Below are 20,297 nucleotides of genomic sequence, written 5' to 3' on the forward strand. Positions count from 1 at the left end.
TCCGAGCATGCCTCCTCCTTGGTGCAGCCCTGGGCTCCAGCTATCCTGCCAGCATGCCCCCCGCTCCCTGCTACTCCAGGTTCTGCAGGTGCCAGCTTGCAGGGTGGCCTTCTGCTCACAGGGCACTCACCCCACCTGCTTCTCGTGTGTGCACCCCCACCCCATGGGCAGGGACTTCTCGTCTTATCACTGCTGAGCCTTTGAGGAGTTAAGTGCTTGACAAGGTATGAAATGACCCAGAGAGGGCCAGGAGGGCCTGAGGAGGCCTCAGTACCTATCCTGAAGCTGGACCCGGTGCCCCCAGTTCAGGGATTTCACATAATTCTGAACAGCTTCTGCCATTTTCCTCCTATTAACACACAACAAGAGATGTTAAAAACCACAACAGAAGCAATAACTATAGAGTCCCACAACAGACAATCAGATGCAAATAGTGGGTTAGCAGAAATACTAAGAAACAAAGTGATTCTAAAGGTGGAAAATGTGACATCTATCCCCACGGCCACTGTCTCTGTCCTGGGTTTGGGGCTGTGAGACTTTGGACTCAGGGAAAACAGGGGCTTTGGGCCACAGCCACCAGGACACAGCAGTGGCCCTGAGTCTAGGTCATCTGAGAACCACAGAGGGGCCTGTGTGCAGCTCAGAGCAGACCAGGTGCCACCTGTGGAACCTGAATCAGTTTCTCACCCTGCACCAGTGGTCTTTGGGGCCAGATCAACCTTTGTGAGGGTGTCCTGTGCACCATAGGGCCTTTAGCAGAACCCCATAGGTGCAGCAGCCCCCCCCCCCACCAGTGGTGTCTCTAGACAAAAATGTCTCTAGACTTTGCCAAATGTCAAGGGGTGGGGCACAGAGCTGTTCCCAGTGAGGGCCACTCTCTGATAGCACGCTCCCGTGAGGGTTAATGGAGCAGTCAACCTCCCCCATGAGCAGCGGACAAGCACTGGGAGTGGGCAGGGCTCCTCACCAGTCATGCAGGACCGGCTGGGCCACATCCCAGCCGTAGTGGGGAGCGTCGCGGATCATACCCCCCAGCAGCGCTGCCTGGTGTATCAGCTTCTTGGGGATGCAGCCAACGTTCACACACGTGCCGCCTAGGCCCCACCTGGTGCCTGGCATGTTGGGAAGAGCATGTTTAGATTTGTATTCAGGGGACTAGAAATCTCTCCTGTTCTACAGTTGTGTAGGATTCCTTGAAGTCATTGTTTGCAACTCAGACACGCTCCAGGTGAACACTGCCCTGTGAATTTACTGTCTATGATTATAGTCAGATTCATTTTTAAATAAGAACAAGGAACTTTACATTAATGGTGACTTACTGGAGAAACAGGACCTGTGCCAGAGACGCCAACTAGCAGTGGGTGACTGGCTCTAGGCTCAGCCACCCTCCGTGCATGAACCAGGCACCCTTCCTCCCTCTTCCCCAGGACACACGGCTCCCATCCAGGGCTACCTACCTCGGGGGGAAGGCTCCACATAGTCTACCACGGCCACCTTCATTCCCAGCTGAGCGGCTGGAAAGACAAAAAGAGCGAGCAGATGGGCAGCTGCTTCGGGGCTGGGGCTGGGGACCCTAGGGGCCCATGACCACCAGAAAAGGGCAGGGAAAGACCAGGACCAGCACCTTCTCACCAGCTCCACACCCAGATCTCCCCACCTGTCAGCTGCCACACAGCTGTGCTGCCCATAAATGGGAACCCTAGGGCCTCTTCTTGACTGCAGCCTTCACACGACCCACCCTAGTGCCAGGACCCAGTGGGATGCCCACCCTTCCTCATATGCCCACCACAGCCCTCCCTTGCCTTCTGCGGCACCTGGCTCCAAGCCCAGACATTCAGCATGAGCCTGGTGCCCACCCAGAGCATACTTACATGCATCACAGGAGTATCCACCTCCTGGGAGAGGCCCCAGACTCGGAGCTTCCCCTGGCTCTCTCCCCAGACCTACCCAGTAGACTCATTCATCTCCTCTCTTCTCCACTGGACACCATGGGAGGCTTCTACCCAAGGTCTACCCTTGTGGCTATTTGCTACCTCATTCTCAGGGTGAGAAAATGGAAGGTCAAATGGCAGGTCCAGGATCAGCCAGGCCCCAAAGTGGGAGGGAGACCTGGGCTCCAACTGCACCTCCTGTCTGGAGTCTCCTGGCTTTCCCCACTGGCTGTGAGCAGATTCCTCCCAGGGCCACCAATCCTAGGTTCTGACCCTGTTACCAATTAGCCAGGGATAACTGAAGGGCTTCCCCTTGGCTTACTTGGGGAATTGCATCGCCAGCCTGGGCACTGGACTTGACTGAGGGCATGCCCGACTTAAACATCGTGACTCATGAGTGTTTCACATACTACAGAATGTACTCAATTCATGGCTATCAACCAAGATCAGAACAAAGTTTTAGAGCCTTCATGTAAAAACCCATTTTGTTCAACTGATCAGTGATGCGATCGCAGTGCTTGTTTTAAAAACAAGGGGGACTCTTTGCCTGCTTCAGATTCTGTGTCTCCCTCTCTCTCTGCCCCTTCCCTTCTTGTGCTCTGTTTCTCTCTCTCTCAAAAATAACTAAACATAGGGGCGCCTGGGTGGCTCAGTCGGTTGGGCGTCCGACTTCGGCTCAGGTCATGATCTCGCAGTTTGTGAGTTCGAGCCCCGTGTCGGGCTCTGTGTTGACAGCTCGGAGCCTGGAGCCTGTTTCAGATTCTGTGTCTCCCTCTCTCTGACCCTCCCCTGTTCATGCTCTGTCTCTCTCTGTCTCAAACATAAATAAACGTTAAAAAAAATTTTAGAAAAAAAAAAAGGAAAAGAAAAAAAAATAAATAACTAAACATAAAAAAAAAAATTTTTAAAAGGGGGGAGGGTGCCTGGGTGGTTCAGTCAGTTAAGTGTCTGGCTCAGGTTATGATCTCACAGTCCGTGAGTTCGAGCCCCGCATCCGGCTCTGTGCTGACAGCTCAGAGTCTGGAGCCTGCTTCAGATTCTGTGTCTCCCTCTCTCTCTGCCCCTTCCCTTCTTGTGCTCTGTTTTTCTCTCTCTCAAAAATAACTAAACATTAAAAAAAAAATTAAAAACAAGGGGGACTCTTCCAACATGCCTACGTCTGTCTCCCCCATCTGACACAATGGAGCAACAGGGACCGGATGTACCCTCCCATCCAAGACAACCAAAACTCCAGACGGAATACATAAAATAAGGGTTTCAAGAAACCGAACATTACTCTTCCAAGGAGAGTGATTCTTGGAAGACAAGAAACAAACGAGGTGAGCCTCACAACTGGAGAGTCTTCAGGATGCAGCACAGGCAGAGCCCACCAGATTCAATGGCTGAGGAGAGAGGCTGGGAGCCTGGGGAGACTGAGGCAGCCAGAGCTTCTGGGACAGAGAACCAGAGAGGATAGAGCTGCACAGAACCCCCGACATCTGATCAGTGCACATGTGTGAGGAATTTACCTGAGGCCAGGAAAGAATCATCCAGAAAGACCAGAGGAGACAGTGATCATGCAGGGCTGGGAATACTGCCTGTTCCCAGAAGGTAGACTGGACAAACCACATGATTCCTGGGGAGCTGTGAAAGTATTAAGGTCAGATCCCAGTCACTGGAAATGATTGGGCACAGCTCTGGACCTGCCTAATAAATTAAAAATAAATTTTTAAAAAATTTTTTAAAATGTTTTATTTATTTGAGAGAGAGAGAGAGAGAGACTGAATGGGGGAAGGGCAGAGAGAGAGGGAGACACAGAATCCAAAGCAGGCTCCAGGCTCAGCACTGTCAGCTCAGAGCCCAATGCAGGTCTTGAACTCACAAACTGCGAGATCATGACCTGAGCTGAAGTCGGACGCTTAACTGACCGAGCCACCCAGGTGTCCCTCGCCTAATAAATCTTAAGTGGAAGATGCAAAGGAATCAAACTCCAGAACATGCTCAAAACTGTATCTAGGAATCTAAAAATATCTAGAAGCCAGCAAGGGAAATTCAATCGAAAACCATCAGGCATGCAAAGGAGCAGGAAAATACAAGCCGTAAGAGAGAAAAGATCAGTTAATGGAAACCGACCAAAAACTGACACAGTTGTCAGAATTAGAAAAAAAGTAAAATGAGTATTGTAACTGTATTCCCCATGTTCAAAAAGTTAAGGAGCAACACGGAAGATATACAAAAGGACCCAGGTCGGATTTATAGAGATGAAGATTACAATAAAAGAGATAAAAAATATATTGGGTGGGATTAATGGTAGATTAGACTTTGCAGACTCTTTTATTAGTGAACTTGGAAACACAGGAATAGAAACTCTCCAAAGTGAAGAGAGCACCCAGGAGCTGAGGGGCAACTTCGAACAGCCTAATATATGTGTGATTAAAGTCTCCCATAGTGAAGGAGAGGAGGAAGGACAGGAAAATTACCTGGAGAAATAATGATTGAAAATTCTCACAACTTGATGAGAATTATAAATCCATGGACCCAAGAAGCTAAGTGAAGTCTAACAGAAAAATAATTGAGAACTACACCAGGGCACACGCTCATTAAATTGCTCAAAACCAATGAAAAGAGAAAATCCTGAAAACCACCAGAGGAAAAAAGACACACAATGAAAGAACACAGAGATAAAGAGGCACCAGATGACATCAGAAACAATACAAGTGAGGGCTGCTGGGTGGCTCAGTTGGTTGAGTGTCCCACTCTTGATTTGGCTCAGGTCATGATCCCAGGGTCATGGGATTGAGCACTGTGTCAGGCTGAGCATGGGGCCTTCTTGGGTTTGTGTTCTCTCTCTCTCTCTCTCTCTCTCTCTCTCTCTCTCTCAAATAACAAACAAAAAGAAATAATGCAAGTGAGAAGCCAGAAGGACAATGTCTCTAAAGTACTAAAAGAAAAAACAAACAAAAACTCTATCTTCCTTGAATTCTCCGCCCAGAGAAAATATTTTAAAAACTAAAGGCAAGATAAAGATGTCTTCAGACATACAAAAGCTTGAAGAATTAATTACTCTTAGAGCCACATCACAAGAAATGTTCACTGACATCCTTAGGGTAGAAGCAAAATGATGGCAGATGGAAACTCGGATCTGTACAAAGGAAAGAGTACACCAGAAATGGTGACTACACGGGCAGATCTGTAAGATTTTTTCCTCATTAGTTTAATCTTTTTTGAAGGTAATGGTTTAAACAAAAAATAGCAATGTGTTATGGGGCTTATAACATGTAAAAGTAAAACATATGACCACATAGGATAAAGGCTTGGAAGGGAGTAAGGGAAGCACGCTACCATACTAAGGTTTTCGTACTACATGTGAAGTGGGACAATATCACTTGCAGGCAGACTGTGACAAGTTCAAGGTGTCTACTGCAAACCCCAAAGCAGCTACCTCGCACCCTATGTATACATGAACTCAAAATGGACCAAAGGCCTAAGTGTCAGAGCTGAAAATGTACAAGTCTTAGAGGAAAACACAGGCATACACCTTTGTGAGCTTGGGTAAGACCACTGTTTCTCAAATACCAAAAGCATAGCAACAAAATAAATAAGAAATAAACTGGACTTGCATCAAAATTAAAAATGTGCTGCAAGAAAGTAGAAAGATAATCCATGGAATGGAAAAAAGCATTGGCAAATCATATACCTGGTAAGGGTCTAGTAACCAGAATATGTTTATATATGAATATGTAACATAGGAGGCACCTGGGTGGCTCAGTAGGTTCAGCGTCTGACTTTGGCTCAGGTCATAATCTCACAGTTCATGGATTCAAGCCCCACGTCAGGCTCTGTGCTGACAACTCAGACCCCAGAGCCTGCTACGGATTCTGTGCCTCCCTCTCTCTCTGCTCCTCCCCTGCTCGTACTCTGTCTCTCAAAAATAAATAATAAACATTAAAAAAATTGTTTTAAGAATAAAATCTTAAAAAAAAAAGTGGGCAAAACTTGTGAATAGACATTTACTCATAGATATGCAAATAGACAATAAACACATGAAAAGATGATCCATGTCATTAATCATTAGGAAAACACAGACAAACCACAAGGAGGTACCATTTGAGCACCTACTTAGGAGACTATAATAAAAAAGATAACACATGCTAGAGAGGATGTGGAGAAATCTGAACCTTCCTGCATCGCTGGTGGGAATATAAAATGATACAACCACTTTGGAAAATAGTCTGGCATTTCCTCAAAAGGTCAAACCACACAACTCTGCAATTCTACTCCTAGGTATCTACCCAAGAGACAGGAAAACAGATCCACACAAAAATATGCGCACAAATGTTCCCAGTACCATTATTCACAAAAGCCAAAAAAGTAGAAACAACCCAAATGTCCAGCAATGGACAAGTGGATAATAAAATGTGATCTGTCCATGCAGTGGAATGATATTTAGCCACTGAAAGGAATATGGCATTAGCATATGCTGTGTGGTGGATGAGTGCTGAAAACATTATGGTAAGTGGAAGATACAAAGACAAAAGACCACATATTTATATTAAATATCCAGAATAGGCAAATACACACAAACAGAAGGTGGATTAGTGGTTGCCTGGGGCTGAGGACTGGCTGCTAATGGATACAGAATAATTTTGGGGGGTGGTGAAAATTTCTATGATTGATGTAGTGATAGTTGTAAAACTCTGTGAATATACTAAAAATTACTGAATTGTGCATTTTTGTGTTTTTTAAGTAGGCTTCCCACCCAACACAGAGTCCAAAGCAGGGCTTAAACTCATGACCCTGAGATCAAGGCCTGAGCCGAGATCAAGAGTCGGATGTTTAACTGACTGAGCCACTAAGGCGCCCCTGAATTATGCAATTTAAATGAATGAATAGTATGGTATATGACTTAATCTCAAAAAGCTGTTAGAAAACATATGAAACACTTCATGATAAATCTGATGAAAGATGTGGAGACCTGTACGTTGAAGACTACGAAAGACTGTGGCAATTAAATGAAAAAATACCTAAAGAAGAGATATACTACATGACCTACCTGTTCTACTTTTAGGCATTGATCTCAGAGAATTGAAAACATGCATCCACACCAAGACACAAACCCAAATGTTCACAGCAGCACCATTCACAATAGCCCCAAACTGCAAATACCCCAAATGTGCACCTATAGGTGACTGGCCCAACATCATGTGGTGCATGCAAACAACAGAATACTAATCAGTAATAAAAAGGAATGAACTCTAGATGCACACAGCATCACAGATCAATCTCAAAATAATTACGCTATGTGAAAAAAAGCCAGAGAAGTAAGAATACATGCTGCATGATCTCATCTTGTATAACAAGATTTTAGAAAATGCAAACTAATCTGTAGTGAGAGAAAGCAGATCATTGGCTGTCTGGGGATGCAGCAGAGAGGGAGCAGCAGGAAGGGGTTCCCAAGGTTTGAGGAAACTTTGGGGTTTGTTATGAGCCGAGTCACGTCCCCTCAAAATTCATGTTGGAGCCAAAACCTCCAGAACCTTAGCATGTGACCTTATTTGAAGACAAGGTCTGTATAGAGGTTAGAATTGAGACCATAGGGTGGGCCCTACCTACTCCAATCTGACTGGTGTCCATATAAAAAGATGAGATTAGGACATAGACACACGGAGGAAAGACCATGTGAGGACACAGAGAAATGACAGCCATCTCTAAGCCAAGGACAGAGGACTCAGAAGAAACAACCCTGCTGGCACCTTCATCTCAGACTTCCAGGCTCCAGTGAGGAAATACATTTCTGCTGCTTAAGCCATGCAGCCTGTGGTTCTTTGTGACGGCAACCCCGGCAAGCTAATACGGGGGGGACGGACATGTTCACTAGCTTGACTGCGGTACATGGCTTCACAGGTGTGTACGTATGTCAAAGCATATCAAGTTGTCCACTGTAAATATGTACGGTTTATTTTAAGTCAATTATATTTCAGTAAAGCTATAGAAAAGCACAATCATCCACAGGGAGAGATGCCACTGTTGAGAAAGGCAAAGACAGACCTGGGAAGTGGTGTGGGTTAACAGAGATGTGCCTCTACAGGTAAGACACTAGAATGGACACGACATCCAGGGCTTTCTTCTGCTATAAGACACACCACTGGGACAACTGTCTGTATGCTCTGTTTCTTGGGGTGGCTCTGTGGTTCAATGGGATGAGGACCTCGTGTCCCTCTGTGGGCCCCCATATCAGCTGGGAGACTTCCAAGGTTCCTGCCCTCCACTGCAGGCCGGCACCCTCCTCTGCCCCTCAGAGCAAGAGCAGTGGACAGCAAATTTTCTTTATGCCAACTGTGATTCTAAAACCCAGGATCTGATATCAGAGAGCTGTAATTAAATGGTCAGGGTGGCTGCTCAACTCTTCATGTTTTGGGCACCATTTCTCTCCTGTCTTCCCCTCTCCCTCATCCACATCTGCCTCACCTGCCTCCTTATCATTTAGACAGACAAGCAGACTGCCAGGCACTCCTAAGGCAGAGAGCAGAGCCCCCAGTGAAACGGTGGCCATCTGTTCCGCATCCAGATTAGTGGTAAACTGCAACACGAGGTCTCTGGATGCCTCTGGGTCCAGCCCTTTCACTCAACACATCTTTACTGAGCGCCCCAGGGTGCCCAGACCCATCTGGTTAGACACGGACAGCAGAACAAACCATGATCTCTGTGGGACAGTGCCAGGGCTAAGAACGAGGACAGTGGAGCCGGGAGCAGGGACCAGATGTGTGTAGAAGGGGGTAATTCTACCCTTGGCAGCAAAGACTGAAGGAAGATGAGTGAGCCCCACAGCTAACCAGGTTGGTGAAGACCAGGCCAGGCCAGGCCAGGCAGACAGCCAGGGTGAGGCGCAAGGCCAGAAAGACCTTCGGGAAGCAGTGAGGCAGCCAGGGGCTGTAGCAGAAGAGTGAGCAAGGGTGTGGGTGGTGGGAGACATGTCAGATGGGTGGGGACAGCTCCCATGAGGCCTTGGGCTGCAGCCCAAGAGGGCAGGCTCAGACCTGGGTGTCATCCTGGCTGCTGGGAGTTGCACAGACAACTCGGGAGCAGCAGGGAGCAGGGCAAAATGATGAGGCTCTTGGGGTGACCCTGCAGGATGTAGGACCCCAGAGACCAGCAGGCCAGCTACAGAGATAATGCATTCTGTGCATGGCCACTCAGGGTGCATCTCCACCTAGCTACGAGAACAATGCAGCCCTCTCCAGGCATCCCTGAAAGCTTGGAGTCCCCGCCACACTGGCAGGATACAGGGCACAGGACACATACCTTCCTTGGCACAAGCCAAGCCGCCAGATCCCCCGCCAATCACCAGAAGATTGTAGTCCTGCCTCCCTGCTGGAGAAAGGAGAGGTGAGAAGAAGGGTCAGGACAAGTCTGGGATATGGATCCCATAAGATACCATGTGATTTCCAAAGGGCAAACAGCTCTGCCCAGTTAAATGTGGTACGGGATCTGTTTTATAGGATCGGAGCCCCCATCCTGTGATGGTCTGGGGTGATAATGCATCACACATCGAGGCAGAAGGCAACGATGGTATCCATCATCAGTACAAATCCTGAAACCAAGCAATGCCAGGTGAGGTTGACAAAAGGTGTGTAACTGCCTTTGCAACAACAATCAGGTCAAGAAGAAGTTGCTCTGAACTTCACGCTCCATAACTGTTCTGCTCTGCTTCAGAACTGCTCTGAATTTACACGTCACCCAACGTTCTAAGCCAGACATGGGATTAAAACACTCTTCTTGGGGGGCACCTGGGTGGCTCAGTCAGTTGAGCGTCCAACTTCAGCTTAGGTCATGATCTTGTGGTTTGTGAGTTCAAGCCCCACGTTGGGATCTGTGTTGTCAGCTTGTCAGCACAGAGCCCACTTTGGATCCTCTGTCCGCCTCTCTCTCTGCCCCTCCCCTGCTCACACTCTCTCAAAAATAAAAATTACCCCCAAAATTACAAAAACGAAAAACAAGAACACTTTTCTTGAGTGTGTCTTTCGGCTGTAACAGTCACCTTTTGTTCTGAGTGAGGAAAAATATAAAAAGCAATCCCTGCATCAGGCAGCACACCCTGGCCTCTCAGAGTGCCTAGTGCACTGTGGGCCTTGGGGGAGAAGTGACCCTAAAATGCCTTTTGGGCTTACCATGGCATCACCTTGGAGGCAACACAAAGCCTACTCCCACGCCCGGCACAGAGGGCCGCTCACATCTTTCCTGCCCTGCGGAAGACATTATCTGTCCCTCTTATGCAAACTGCTGGCATGGAAAGCAAGCAAGGGACAGTCAGAAGGGGGGGGGGTCGTGGTGAGCAAAGGAGTGAGTCGGGGGTAGGTGAGAGTAGGCGTGTCCTTAGGTGTGGCCGGCTGGTCAAAGCTCTGACACAGGGCCCAAGATGGAGAGGCCCGGCACCAGGCACTGGCCTAGTCCCTATAGAGAAAGGAAGAAATAACAGAAAATTATTAGTATGTTGAAAGGCAGAGGAGGTCAGACTGCTTTCAGCATGTCTAGAGCCAGCCACTGCTCCTGGTGAAGCACAGGATCCTGTGATTAAATAAGGGTCTGCCACCCAAGGCCAGCACAGCTGGCCACACTGGAACCTGAGAAGTGAAAACACTGCACCTGCCTTTGTGGCCACCTTGACCTTTCTGGTGGGCAAGGCTGTAGAGAATACTCCTGAGGACCGCATCCCTCAGGGACCCTGGCTTTGTAGATGTCCCACAGACAGGGGTCTAGAACCTATGCTTTGCAAGGACACAAGAGCTCAGTTGAGCCTAGAGGAGGCCCTGGCTTGCAGTTGGTGAAGTTAGGGGAGTCACTACCAGGAGCTTGTGTCCGGGTGCTTGGATGGTGGCCTGCTACCAGACTGTCCTGTGGAGACGCTCCACTGCACCCACCCCAAAGCCAGGCCCACCCCGGGTTCTGTCCAGAAGGTGGCATTTGAGGGCCCCTGTAATGTGTGAGAGGTGCACATGGGATCGAAGGGAGCCACAACTTGGTTCAAACAGCCAGTCCACAGTGAACCTAACTCCAAATTCAACTCAAGGGCTCTAAAGAGGCCTAAACTTTGTCAGTTATTCTGGTGGCTTTGATATGAGCCCAAAGAGCTGAGGACAGACTGCTGGCTAGAGACAAGCTGCTGCTGGGCTGCGAAGAGCACACGCCTGCTGGGCAGGGCAGTGTCTCTCCAGCTGCCCCGTGGTGAACAGGGGGAGGGGAAACACTAAGATTTTGCCCAGGAGAACACCCCTACCTTCCATTGCAGGTGCTGGTGCTGGTCCTTCCTGCTGACAGAACAGGTCCCTGCAAGCTCCTGATGTCCCCAGCCCCACACTGTGTCCCCTTTGCCTGCTATCAGGCAGAGGGCAGGGCAACCAACTGGCTGTGTAGATTGCGGGCTTATCCTTGGCTTGCTCTCCCTGCCTGCTGTGCACACCCAGGAGCCTCTCAGTCTGATAAACCCGTGAAAGAGGTCAGCAGTGGAACTTTCTGTAAGTGTAGGAAATCTTCCTTTAAACATGTAGGAGGGTTGGGATACCCTGCCAGGGGGAAGGACCCTCAAGGGCCTGTAGGGCGGATGAGGTGGGTGCTGCTCTGTGGGGGTTACCTGGAACACACCTGTGCACTCTGGTGCCCTGAACAGTCTCATAGCCTTCCTTTCCCCACTGCACGTTCAGTGCTCAGCCCCAGAAAGGTCTGTCTCCAATTTGTTCTGAGCCCATTGTCCTTTAGTTTTCTGCTCCCCCTCTGAACCAGGGGCCTGGCCCCCAGCAAGTTTGACAAGGCTGAATGAATGGTGCACTGCTCTGGGAGGGCAAGTGGAGGCTTTCCTGTGTGTCCACAGGCACACTGACCACCTCAGGGGACCACCTTGGGAGTCCCTTTGTGACTATTCCCTGCATCGTGCATCCTTCCTGGTAACAGGTGTTAGGGGACAGGTGACAGCAGTGTCATTCTGGTTCCTGTCCAGGGGTGGCATGGGCCACCCCCAAGCCTGGGATGGGGCAGGTGCCTTCCTGCTTTCAGACAGAAAGCTGCAGTTGAGATGGAGGAGGAGGCTCAAAATTAGCTCTGGGCATCCTTGTTGGGGGTTGGCACTGTGCCCAGGTCCTGTCAGCTCCTCATCACTGCAGCTAAGCTCTAGCTTTGGGGCTTCCTTCCCCTTGCTGCCCAAGGGTCATGGAGGCAGAATCTTTTGTGTTGCCCAGGTAGAAACAAAAAACTCCACTCCAAGGCCACCCCACTCTGCCCTAAGGCCAAGGTTACAGTGGCCGGAAGGGCCCTGGGCTCGTGGCAGCAGCAGCAGCAGCAGCAGCAGCAGCAGCAGCTCCTATTTATACATCTTTTATTCTCGCCAAGTGGGGTGAGGGCCCCACTGCACAGCTGCGTTTAATCCTCATGAACATCCCACCTTACTCATGCAGCAAGGAGGCTTTCAAAGATGGGGTGCCCTGGCCAAAGTCCCAGGGGTCAGCAAAGCCACTCTAAGAGCAACTCCATCTCCCCACCTCCCAGGCCTCTGCAGGGCCACTTGATCCCCTAGGCTCCCTAAGGCCACACAACTTTGCCCATCTACGCATGCTGTCAGCTTCATTCCACCAAGCACCCTGTTGCTCTTCCTCCTACAGCCACCACCTCTGAAGGAGGCCTCATCCCTTCTTTTCACAGGCCCCTCAATGCTGGTTCCCCATGGGGAGTCATCCAGGGACAAGGTCTAGGAGTCGGTCACTGTGCAGGCATGTGGTGGGGAGATGTCACCACATGTGGGACTGGCCATGCCACCATGGCAGATGTGATGGCACTGTGGCCTGCTCTGGGGACCATGACCTGCAGGCTGGGTGCCAACCCTCCTGTAAGCCCCAGCACGCAGCCCCTACTCTGGAGCCTGGGGCCATCCCCTATGCCTGGTGTATGGTTAATAACCTGGTTTGGTTAATGATCCTTGGGGGCTCCAGGAGGACTGGCCAGGGATTGTCTCCTCCCCAGGGCACCTGCACAGCACTGTAAGCAGTGAGCCCATCAGTTTGGAAGTCTCCCGTCAATGATTCTAAGCAGTGCAAATACTGAGCACCTGCTGTGTGTGGCCACTAGGGACTCAGGGAGGAGGTGGCCAAGTGTGACTAATGGGGTGTGCAGGTGATGGCGCCTGGTAACCTCAGGAGGTGAGTCACAACCACCATAATCACCAGGACTATATACTTGGCTGGGGGTGGGGCTGCAAGCACAGATCATTTCACCCAGCAGAACCTCCAGCGGCGTCCCGCAGCTGTTTCCCCATCTGGAAGGGGGATTGGAGAGCCTGGAAGCCTACAGACTCCTGTCCCAGCCCAGAATGCTGCTCGCGGGGACACCCCCACGTGGGCAACCCCTGGAGGACGCCCCCCTCCTGGACGACCCCCGCCCGGCGCAGAGAGCCCGCCCCGCCCTACCTGCTGCGCCCCTTGCCGAGCCCCGCACCCCGCCCGCCGTGGCCTGTGTCCGCCACCGGAAGCGCCCGCTGGGTCCCCGCAGCGCAGCCGCCATCGCCATCACCGCCATAGCCACGCGGGGCCTCTCGGGCGCCCGGGGCTGTCCGCGGCGCTGCCTGCGCCGGCCCGGGGCGGGTCCGCCTGGCCAAGGACGCCGCCGCCGCCGAAAGCGAAGTGAGTGAGCTGGCGGACCGCGGGGATCCGGCCTTGGGTGGGGTTCTAAGGACCCGGGACAGATCTGACCCGGGTGGGTGGGGTCTCCGGACCTGGAGTGGATCTGATCTGGGGTGGGGAGGGGGGCTCTTCTTCGACCTGGGGCGGACCTCATCTGCGGTGGGAGGCGGGGGGGTTGGTCTCCGGACCTGGGGTGCATCTGATCTGGGGTCTGTCCTGGGATACCAGACTGGGTTGAGGGAGTAGCAGATCTGTGTTGGAACGGGAAGATCCGACTTGGGGATAGGGTTCTAGACAAGGATAGGGGATCCGGCCTTCTATAGGGATCTAGACCTCAAGATGGGGTATCTCCCGGGGGGGGGGGGTGCTTTGACTTGATGGGCTTGCAGAGGTCACACTTGATCTTTGAGCTGGGATCAGACACTTGGGAGTGGGAGAATTGTGGGTGTCAAGGCCTGGAGGAGCTCAGTGACAAGTTTCCCCCTGGAGGCCTGATGGATCGACCCCTGGGGTACCTCCAGGCTTTTCCTTTCAGGGAAATGGCTGCCATGAGGGAAAGGAAATGACTGGAGCCCAACACTCCAGCAAGAGCTGGGTGAGGGTGGTGTGGCCCCATCCCCATGTGAGAATGTTGAGAAAGAGGAAGTCACTCCAGAATGGACCTGTTATACCAGCCTTTCAGTTTTTAAAGTCAGGGACTTTTCTTGACCAATTGCCTGGGACTGAGCTTCCCTGACTGCCTACTGCCTGCTGCCTCCCAACTCCCAGAGGTGCTCTGAGGAGCAGTGTCAGGCCTAGTGAGGAGAGAAGTGCCATAGACGAACACAGCTGGTCACTAGTTACAGCAGTAAGGACAGATTTTATTCAGTAACTACCCACAGTAGGGGAAAGAGCTGAGCTCCATTCAGATTTGTTCAGAGGCACTGGGCCTTTGGAAAGAAGAGTGAGTGAGTGGGGGAGGGGGATGGCAGGAGTGAGTCAGGGAAGTGAGAAGTTACGAAAAGTGGGAAGAGGAAGCTGGTCTGTGTAACACCCATTTGGATGTGCTAAGTCATGCTTATGAAAGCTCCCACAGCGACTTGGAGATGGAGCCCTATCCTCAGGTGTTTGTTGGAACAGTCACTTCTTTGGGAAGCCTGGAGTTTTCTCTGGCATGCACCTTAAGGGGGCTAAGGTCATCCTAAGGATGCAACTTTGAGCTGTTAGATGCTATTTAGTGTTTGTTCAAGTCTTTGTAGGCCAAGGTTGAGGCCTAGTTGAGAAGAAGGCTCAGAGGAGCCTGGATAGAGTTTGGTCAAGGAAAGAGTCTTTGGCAGGTCTCTCCCTCTTGTTAAAGGAAAGAAGAGATGTTCTTTCTGCTGAATAATATAAGCCCATTTCCATTTGATCACCTTTTGTTGAACCATCTGTTGGAACTCGCTAGTAGAGGATACTTGCTGGATGGTGCCAGTGATCACGCATTTAATGAGGGGCATTTCTATGGGAACAGAAAGAAAAGCAAAGATTAAGGGTTGGAGCTGACCATAAACCTGGTTTTTGAGTCCCACAGATGGCCAGTTGGGAAGAGTTTAGACATTGACCCCTAACATCTCTAGGTTGTAGAGTGAGGACCATTGTGGAAATCCCGTGGATTTCCCAGTTTGCAGTTTTGAGTGTTTATGGTCATATAATATAGACATCAGTGTCACAGTCAAGGTTATTTCCCCAAGCAGAGCATGGAAGATGTGGGAATTCCCATGGACTTCTGAGTGGCCCATGCAGCTGCAGCTCCAGGAATGAAGGTGCGCACACATGATTTGTTGTGTGATGAGCTCTTTGAGAGTTATATCAAATTGTCTTCATGCTTCAGCATGCGGGACTTTTTCAGATCCTGGAGGAAAAAGGGCAGCAACAGGACAACTGGAGTCCCAGGAAGGGTCTGGGCAGTCAGGTTTTAGTTCTCAGTGATGCCAAGTCAGGAGGGAAGGGAGAAAAATTGGAAACATCAATTTGGAGAATTGTAGTGAGATGCTGAAGGAATCTAGAAGACCTGAGGGTTGGGTAAGGGCTGACAAAATATGTAAGATGGAAGAATGCAGTCCAGTTCATAGGTAGTATAGTAAAACCTCAAACACAATAAACAGGATTAGAATCTGATAACCCACAAGTTTGTATTATTCTTTTCCATTGAGATATAACATTTCCCTCTGCAGCCACTTCCCTTTTTGATCAAAGATAATCACACAAAGATTATTTTTGTTTACAAAATCATTCTGGTCTCGTTAAATTTGGCTTGATTATTTACATAAGTGCAGCAAAAATGGCAATTGACCACATAGGCCTTGTTAAGTTTGCTTTGTGGAACATTTTTATGGGGAATCTCAGATTGGAATTTTAAAAGCCTTTCAAGGCTAGGAAGCCAAAACAAGAACTCACTATCAGTTCACCTGTAGATTTGGGTGAGTTCCTCTCTACTCAAGGTCCCCCAAATACCTTAGGGTTCCTGGGTCTGCCAGGAAGGGATGTTCCTTGCTCACCTTGAGAGTAAGGCTAGGATCTTATGTAAGCCAAGTACCAGCCTGGTTTTTTCAAGAGGGCTTTGTAAGCACTGCCTCCTTGTAAAATCAACTGTAGTTTCTCAAAACTGTCTGGTCATGTCTGATTCCACGCGTCATTTTCAAATATGACATTCCTTGGTTATATAACCAGCCTTTTCAAGTTATGTCCTATCACAAAGAGGATAGGTTCTTACTGAATCTATGCAAATAACTATATTGCCATGAAAATAAGAATACTTAATAATAGTTCCCAATTTTTGGAGAAACGGAGAAAAAGATAAATGCTTTGGTTTTGTTTACAAAACTATTAACTTGCTGCAGTGTTACGACTCACGGGCAGCTTAAGAGAAAAAAGAAGGGGCACCTGGGTGTTTCAGGCAGTTAAGTGTATGACTCTTGATTTCAGCTCAGGTCATGATCTCACAGTTCGTGAGTTTCAGCCCTGTGTTGGGCTCGGTGCAGACTGTGCAGAGCCTACTTAGGATTCTCTCTCTCTCTCCCTCTTTCAACCCCTCCCCTGCTTGCTCATGCACACGCACCTATGCACTCAATCTCTCTCTCTCTCTCTCTCTCTCTCTCTCTCTCTCGGAATAAATACACTTAAAAAAAAAAGTGGTTTTTTTTTTGAACCCGGAAAATAGAATACTAAAGAGCCAAGAATATTCCAGACTAAAGCCATACAAAATTATAATCATCCCTTATCAGTTTATTCTGTTCCATGTAGTTAATTCTTGTCCTGCTTGATCTTGGTTAGTTTCATGAGCCCATCAGTTTCTCCACTAGAGCTCTGGAAAGCCTTACTCAGTCCCATAACATTTCAGAGTTACTGAAGCAAGGCCATCAGAAGTCTGTACCCCAGGTACCTGTCATATTCCTTACCATGGATCTTGGAGACAGTCCCTTCTGGTTGAAGACAAACCACTCTGGCCTGTAGCTGATTGCAAATGCTTTTGCAGAAGCAGCAGAGCGAAACAAAAACTATCTGTGGGTGACAAAGACTTAAATGGCCAGGGGTTAAAGATATGATGAGAATCCCTTGTAAAAACACCACCACTGGGGCACCTGGGTGGCTCAGTCAGTTGAGCTTCCAACTCTTGATTTCTGCTCAGACTATTATCCCAGGGCTTGAGCCTTGGGATTCTTTCTCTCTCCTTCCCATTGCTCCTCTCCCCTGCTCACGTGCCCACCCTCTAAAAAAATTTAAAAAAAAAATTTTTTTTTTAAGTTTATTTTTGAGAGACAGAGCATGAGCAGGGGAGGGGCAGAGAGAGAGGGAGACACAGAATCTGAAACAGGCTCTAGGCTCTGTCTGAGCTGTCAGCACAGAACCTGATGTGGGGCTTGAACTCACAAACTATGAGATCATGACCTGAGCTGAAGTCAGATGCTTAACCAACTGAGCCACCCAGGTACCCCTCTCTAAAAAAATTTTTTTAAATAAATAAATAAATAAATAAATAAATAAAATAAGTAAAAAACACAACTGATAATAAAACTTGGTCATTTCTATAACATCCATACCATATTAACTGGAATTATGACTGATAATATGATACCAGGACATTTCCTGGTCTCTGAGGGTGCTGGCAAATTTATAGGAACTTTATATGATTTCTGACATCCTTATATTAATAACATCTATTCATAAAAACATCATTTTTGGAAGGTTGAGCCACATGTTTTATCTGACAATGCCTTTCAGGAAATCCAACAGGTCAATTAAAATTAATTAGTTTGGGGCGCCTGGGTGGCTCAGTTGGTTAAGCGTCTGACTTCAACTCAGGTTACCATCTCGCAGTCCGTGAATTCGAGCCCCGCGTCGGGCTCTGGGCTGATGGCTCAGAGCTCAGAGCCTGGAGCCTGCTTCCGATTCCGTGTCTCCCTCTCTCTCTGCCCCTCCCCTGTTCATGCTCTGTCTCTCTCTGTCTCAAAAATAAATAAATGTTAAAAAAAATTAAAAAAAAAATTAATTAGTTTAACATGTCTTTTTTACAAGGTGAAAGAACAGATACTTTGAGATCTTCCAGAGACCCTCTAGGAAATCCCAAAGCGAGCTTGAAATCAAGAAGATCACTTAGAATTTGATTTGGGGAAAGTAGAGTTGTCAAAAATGTCAAAAGGTTTGCATGCTTGACTAAATAGGATCCCAGGTCACTATGAAACAATATTTGGTTATTTACTTAACCAAAGTGTCAATAAAAGAATCGAAAAGTAAATATTGGAGATAACATGATTGTAAAAACAAAAACAAAACCAAAACAAAACTTGGCTCTTTGGATAGTGAGAAGACCAGGTTCTCTTAAGTAATCAAGAACATGGTAATAACACAAAACACAGGAAATTATTTTGATAACATAGAGGATCTTTATTTCCTCAAAAGGTAAAGATTGGTAAAGATTACTCAAAGGGTAAAGAAAAGCCTTTTACAATTTCTCATTAAAAGCAGACCAGTGATTCAAGAAGTTTTGTTGTTTTAGCAGAAAGAAAACCAAACTCTAGTTTTGCATGAGGATGTTATTGATAGTAAAGCTCATTTCAAAAAGTATATATGAATCCATTTAATCTTAGCCAGCTTGGATCTCATAACATAAAATTCCTTTTACCACAAACTTTATACAACTTTCTATATCCATTCAGGTTTTTGTCCTATACTTTCCCCTTTTGAAAATGTAACTCCAGGACAAAATCACTATTCTTTCCTTAACAAAAACAAATTATACATTCTTTGCATACTTTTCATGTGAAACACATCCTATTTTTCTCACATTCTTTGTTTACAAGTTGTTTCCCTTCACTCTTATTGTTTCTAGTAGTTGTTTTATTTTCATAAAATGATTATAATTTTTAGCCATTTGCAACATTTATTTTATAGATAAAGAAAGGAAGTAGATAATTGTGAATTGTCAGCCATACACTGGTATTCTGTAACAGATTAACAAATTTTATGAATATGCCATTTTGTAATCTGTAGAGGTATATACTCTGAATAGTACAAATTTTTTTAATGTGGCAAGAAGAACAGACTTATTAACGGACCCAAATATCATTAGCCTTCTGTACCATATAAAAACAAGAAGTCAAGAGTATAAAACTTAAACTATAATTAATAATGAATGTTCCAGCACTTTATCTTATGTAAAAATTATTTAGGTAGTCAAAGAATATGTATTATGTAACCTAACTTGGCAAAACTCTAAGGTTACAAATTACCAGAAAGATTTTGGAGACAGTTTTTAGGCAGATACATATATATGTGTGTGTATGTATATATATTTTTTAGCTATATATATATATATTTTTTAAAGTAACGTCTTAGCCATGTGTGTACATATATATATGTGTGTGTGCGTATATATATATATATATATAATTTTAGCCATATGTTGTATATATGTATGTACATATATATATATATATATATATTTTTTTTTTTTTTTTTTTTTTTTTTAAGCAATCTCTGTCCCCAGCATGGGGCTTGAACTCATGACTCCAAGATCAAGAGTCACATGCTCTACCAAATGTGTCAGCCAGGTGCTCCTAGGCAGATATATTATAAAGCACAATAATTGTTAAAATAAAGTTTGTCAGAATAGGGACTTAGTTTGATGAAAATCAGATTTATCATTTGTACAATCCTAAACTTTGAGTAGATAGAATATTAGCTTATTTGACTAGGAAACCAAGTGGAGTAAAAATGTATGTTTGTGAGACACCTGACTGGCTCAGTTGGTGACTCTTGATCTCGGTGTTGGGGGTTCGAGCCCCACGCTGCATATAGAGATTACTTAAAAATAAAATCTTAAAAAAATATATATGTTTGCATCCATTTAATATTGATAACACTAAAGATACACCTGTTTCATTAAATCAACAATATTAAGCCAGTCTTCTGTCATAGATTACTCAAATTATGTTAACTTGAGAAACAGTTGAGTTGGTTCTTATATTTCTGAGAGTTTTGGGGAAGATTTAGTTTATGTAAGTACTTATTTTTCTCTAAGCCAATTAGGATAGAACTACTTTAAGGGATTTTATAAATTAATTTGGTAATATCACCTGGAGGTAGAGAAATACCATACATACATACACACATGTATGGACATACATACATACTTACATACATAAACATACAGATTCAAATAGAGATCTCATGGTTTTCTTTTTTTTTTTTTTTTTTTTTTTAATTT

The 20,297-nt window shown here is 46.9% G+C and overlaps 2 protein-coding genes across 3 annotated transcripts in view; one reads left to right on the forward strand and one right to left on the reverse strand.

The window, feature by feature from the left end:
- TXNRD2 (thioredoxin reductase 2) overlaps positions 1–13,481 on the reverse strand; it is a 53,532-nt gene extending 40,051 nt beyond the window's left edge. For both annotated transcript variants that reach the window (XM_049620584.1, XM_049620582.1), the window contains exons 1-5: positions 13,361–13,481; positions 9,213–9,281; positions 1,458–1,514; positions 968–1,112; positions 275–349 (exon numbers count right to left, since the gene is read on the reverse strand). In XM_049620584.1, coding sequence (XP_049476541.1) covers positions 275–349; positions 968–1,112; positions 1,458–1,514; positions 9,213–9,281; positions 13,361–13,469 — 455 coding nt within the window. In that variant the 5' untranslated portion in view covers positions 13,470–13,481. The remainder of the gene's footprint in view (positions 1–274; positions 350–967; positions 1,113–1,457; positions 1,515–9,212; positions 9,282–13,360) is intronic.
- An 18-nt stretch (positions 13,482–13,499) lies between these two features.
- Positions 13,500–20,297, forward strand: part of COMT (catechol-O-methyltransferase) — a 20,438-nt gene continuing 13,640 nt past the window's right edge. Inside the window, exon 1 of the mRNA XM_049620585.1 lies at positions 13,500–13,573. The gene's annotated coding sequence lies outside the window, so the exon portion shown is untranslated. The remainder of the gene's footprint in view (positions 13,574–20,297) is intronic.

Source organism: Panthera uncia (genome assembly GCF_023721935.1).
Source record: "Panthera uncia isolate 11264 chromosome D3 unlocalized genomic scaffold, Puncia_PCG_1.0 HiC_scaffold_8, whole genome shotgun sequence".
Classification (NCBI taxonomy): domain Eukaryota; kingdom Metazoa; phylum Chordata; class Mammalia; order Carnivora; family Felidae; genus Panthera; species Panthera uncia.